The 5,000-nt window shown below is 50.7% G+C and overlaps 1 protein-coding gene across 1 annotated transcript in view; it reads left to right on the top strand.

Annotated features, from left to right (window-relative positions):
* LOC138352954 (uncharacterized) overlaps positions 1-414 on the top strand; it is a 13,413-nt gene extending 12,999 nt beyond the window's left edge. The window contains exon 3 of the mRNA XM_069305613.1: positions 1-414. This exon is cut by the window's left edge and continues 370 nt beyond it. Coding sequence (XP_069161714.1) covers positions 1-414 — 414 coding nt within the window.
* Positions 415-5,000: the final 4,586 nt, after the last annotated feature.

The raw sequence follows: 5,000 nt of genomic DNA, 5'->3' as shown, positions 1-5,000 counted from the left end.
ACCGTTCCACGGGCATCAGTACCGTTCCACGGGCATCAGTACTGTTCCACGGGCATCAGTACTGTTCCACGGGCATCAGTACTGTTCCACGAGCATCAGTACTGTTCCACGAGGATCAGTACTGTTCCACGAGCATCAGTACTGTTCCACGGGCATCAGTACTGTTCCACGGGCATCAGTGCCGTTCCACGGGCATCAGTACCGTTCCACGAGCATCAGTACTGTTCCACGGACATCAGTACCGTTCCACGGGCATCAGTACTGTTCCACGGGCATCAGTACTGTTCCACGGGCATCAGTACTGTTCCACGGGCATCAGTACTGTTCCACGGGCATCAGTACCGTTCCACGGGCATCAGTACGGAACTGAAAGCAGGACAAGAGGACACAGGTGGAAGCAGGAAACACAAATGAGCCCAAGGAATGACAAATTCAATTCGCTGAAAGGAGAAGAATTTGAAGATTCGACAAAGAACTTTGAACGTCAAAATAGCTATAGGTTGTAACGCAAAGAGGTACAACACTGCTAGCAGGAGGGGGGGGGGGGGCATGAGGAGCTAGACCTTACTACCTCGTAGACACTGTTAGGTAAACACTACTACTACCACCACCACCACAGCCAACACCATCACCACCACAGCCAACACCATCACCACCACAGCCATCACTACCAGAGCCAACACCATCACCACCACAGCCATCACCACCAGAGCCAGCACCATCACCACCAGAGCCAACACCATCACCACCACAGCCAACACCACCACAGCCACCACCATCACCACCACAGCCAACACCACTACAGTCATCACCATCACCACCACAGCCAACACCATCACCACCACAGCCATCACCACCACCACAGCCATCACCACGACCACAGTCATCACCATCACCACCACAGCCAACACCATCACCACAGCCAACACCACCACCACAGCCAACACCACCACCACAGCCAACACCACCACCACAGCCAACACCACCACCACAGCCATCACCACCACCACAGCCAACACCACCACAGCCATCACCATCACCACCACACCCATTATCACCATCAACCGAGGGTTTCCGCGGCTTCAGCGGCCACCCTCGCCGCCGACAAAGACTCACTGTTTGGTTATCAAGACACTGTTTGCCCTCCGCCACAATAAAAGTCAACCTCTATTAGCGTAACTCTAATGGATTGGCCAAGTCCTCCCTAAGCGACGCGGCAGATAAGATAAAGAGAAAACGGCGGATGGAGGTCACAGAAAGTGGGATATTGGGTGAAATTAAATATATATTATGCAAGAGAGAGAGAAAAATGGCTGACAATTGTAACTAAAATTATATAGATTAAGAAGATACTTTCTTAAAAAATTTACGAATTTCAATGAAATATGCAGTTTGATTTATTTAAAATAAATGTCAGAAGCACATTAGTTATTATTAAAAATGATTAAAATCTTTAATTTGCGTCTTTAAAGTTTGCTCAAAGTTAAATAGGAGATGTGAGTTTAACATGAATACTTGATAGACTACATTTTTTATTTTTTTTATTGTTGTTTAAGATTCGCTATCTGGAACGAAAAGTTCCATGTAGCACGGGCTATGGTGAGCCCGTAGTTTTTTGTTGTGATATTTCAGATCTGTTTGACTAATAATATCAAACATTTGTAGTATTTTAGTGGTGTGGTGGAGGGAAAGTGATGATGGGACGCGAACTATCAGGAGTAAGTGCCAAGCCATTGCCACTCTATATAGTACTTGGAATGGGTCAGGATAAGGATCTGGGATGGGACGACAGGAAGGAATGGTGCCTAATCACATGGACGATCGGGGATTGAATGCCGACCTGCATGAAGGGAAACCGTCGCTCTACCGTCCAGCCCAAGTGGTTGGGAAACTGATGTGTAGCATCTTATTTATTAAGTATTAGAAGCTAGACTGGAATATTAACACGATAACGTTATTATCAGCTGGAAGCGTCGTTGTGTTCCTGGCTGGGGTCGGACGACAGCTGGAAGCGTCGTTGTGTTCCTGGCTGGGGTCGGACGACAGCTGGAAGCGTCGTTGTGTTCCTGGCTGGGGTCGGACGACAGCTGGAAGCGTCGTTGTGTTCCTGGCTGGGGTCGGACGACAGCTGGAAGCGTCGTTGTGTTCCTGGCTGGGGTCGGACGACAGCTGGAAGCGTCGTTGTGTTCCTGGCTGGGGTCGGACGACAGCTGGAAGCGTCGTTGTGTTCCTGGCTGGGGTCGGACGACAGCTGGAAGCGTCGTTGTGTTCCTGGCTGGGGTCGGACGACAGCTGGAAGCGTCGTTGTGTTCCTGGCTGGGGTCGGACGACAGCTGGAAGCGTCGTTGTGTTCCTGGCTGGGGTCGGACGACAGCTGGAAGCGTCGTTGTGTTCCTGGCTGGGGGTCGGACGACAGCTGGAAGCGTCGTTGTGTTCCTGGCTGGGGTCGGACGACAGCTGGAAGCGTCGTTGTGTTCCTGGCTGGGGTCGGACGACAGCTGGAAGCGTCGTTGTGTTCCTGGCTGGGGTCGGACGACAGCTGGAAGCGTCGTTGTGTTCCTGGCTGGGTCGGACGACAGCTGGAAGCGTCGTTGTGTTCCTGGCTGGGGTCGGACGACAGCTGGAAGCGTCGTTGTGTTCCTGGCTGGGGTCGGACGACAGCTGGAAGCGTCGTTGTGTTCCAGGCTGGGACAACACCACCAGTGACTGAAGGACGAACTCTCGTGGTATGGATGATATTCGCCCGTCTCCAGGACGGGACATGAATCAGAGGAGACGCGGTGCACAAGTGGGATGCGAACGGTGACTCTGGCTAGCGAGGACGACAACGACACCACCTGCTGTAGCTGAAAACACACCAGAGCCGAGGTTGTGGAAACCTTGAAGCCCGGAATGTTCCTCCAGCAGGTCATAGAAGGGGAGGAAGAGAGTCTTTGGAAGTCCGTTACTTCGAGTCTCAGTTCAGAACGCGCGGACACCCCAAGCTTATGGAGACCACCATCGAACTCACATCTTCGGCGAAGAACGTCACGTCTCCCACGTGACGTTCTTCACCGTTCGAAGTCGTTCTTCGTCTTCTGACGAAGACGACTTCGCCGCCGTGACGACTCCCTCCCACTACTGCTGATCACGTGTTCATAAGGCGATGGGTTGATTGTTCTCGTAACGTCCTCCAGAGACATGACGAAAATATCTCCCATGACAGTTTAATTTCTCAGTCTGATGACCTGAGGTTGAGGTAGTCTTAACCATCCTTGGAGATCTTTTGAGAACAAGTCACAAACATGCTATATTATAGTTAAAACACATAATAGAGGTTAGCCTTACCTGTATGGCTTCCAACTTTTAATAGACATATTCCTAGTATAGTGACTATATACACACACATTATTGTATATATACAGACATTGTTTTCATGTGATGTCTGAGGTTGAGGGAGCGAGATGCTTGAGACTAGCCTGGGCAAACTATGCAGGGTGACTGGTGTTTGTCCGGGGATGGTCATAGGCTTCCAATTAATCCAATCACAGATACACTAGAAAGAATACTTTGAGTGTCGGAGTAGTTAATAAATGGAATGCATTAGGCAGTGATGCATACAGTGACTCCATACAGTTTCAAATGTAGATATCATAGTCTAATAGGCTCGGGAACCTCTTCACCAGTTGATTGACAGTTGAGAGGCGGGGCAAAAGAGCTGAAACTCCCCCCCCCCCTTGCGCAAGCACAATTAGTGAGAACACTAACATACTAGGGGGGGGGGAGGGGGTAATTACCTTCCACACACCCTTCTTGAGGTTATCTTGAGATGATTTCGGGGCTTTAGTGTCCCCGCGGCCCGGTCCTCGACCAGGCCTCCACCCCCAGGAAGCAGCCCGTGACAGCTGACTAACACCCAGGTACCTATTTTACTGCTAGGTAACAGGGGCATAGGGTGAAAGAAACTCTGCCCATTGTTTCTCGCCGGCGCCTGGGATCGAACCCAGGACCACAGGATCACAAGTCCAGCGTGCTGTCCGCTGTCCGCGGACCGGCTCCCTTCTTCCAGTACTACTCCCTTCATTCCCTTCCTCATCTAATTTGCTAACATAGCAACCGTCATTATAATATAATGATCATTGTAGCAACGGTAATTACAATGATCACAATAACATCATTGTAACAACTGCAAACAGCATTGATAATGATGATAATAGCCCCGGTCATTATGATAGTGAACTAAGAGGAGAGTTGACCTAACCCAACCATCACCACATTCCTCTCTAAACACACTAAACATTCTCTACATTTACGCACTGTCCCATCGACGCCAAATGTGTAAAAGATCAAACTTGGGATGGCCACAGAGGGGGGGGGGGGACCCCCATGATTTACACGGGCATTTGTTAAGGAAGGGAAGGCCATTTACAAGGTGGATTTAGTGCGAGGTGGAGAGAGTGGGGGGTGTGGGGGGTAGGGGGGGGAAGCTGCCTTCACCTGGTAGGTGAACCTCAGGTGTGTGTGTGTGTGTGTGTGTGTGTGTGTGTGTGTGTGTGTGTGTGTGTGTGTGTGTGTGTGTGTGTGTGTGTGTGTGTGTGTGTGTGTGTGTGTGTGTATGTGTAGGGGCACAACTTCAGGTGTAGTGGGGAGGGTGATTGGGGTCTTCAACTGGCTGGTTAACTTTGGGGATATTTTCAGGTGAATATTATTGCATGTAGGTTAGGGGGGTGGGATGGGTTGCATAGTAGGTTAGGGGGGGTGGGATGGGTTGCATAGTAGGTTAGGGGGGGGTGGGATGGGTTGCATAGTAGGTTAGGGGGGGGTGGGATGGGTTGCATAGTAGGTTAGGGGGGGTGGGATGGGTTGCATAGTAGGTTAGGGGGGGTGGGATGGGTTGCATAGTAGGTTAGGGGTGGGTGGGATGGGTTGCTTAGTAGGTTAGGGGTGGGTGGGATGGGTTGCATAGTAGGTTAGGGAGGTGAGATGGGTTGCATAGTAGGTTAGGGGGGGGTGGGATGGGT

The sequence above is a fragment of the Procambarus clarkii genome, chromosome 55 (assembly GCF_040958095.1).
Source record: "Procambarus clarkii isolate CNS0578487 chromosome 55, FALCON_Pclarkii_2.0, whole genome shotgun sequence".
NCBI classification, from domain to species: domain Eukaryota; kingdom Metazoa; phylum Arthropoda; class Malacostraca; order Decapoda; family Cambaridae; genus Procambarus; species Procambarus clarkii.
The sequence above is the reverse complement of the archived record's forward strand: the minus strand, read 5'-3'. Positions and strand labels throughout refer to the sequence as shown.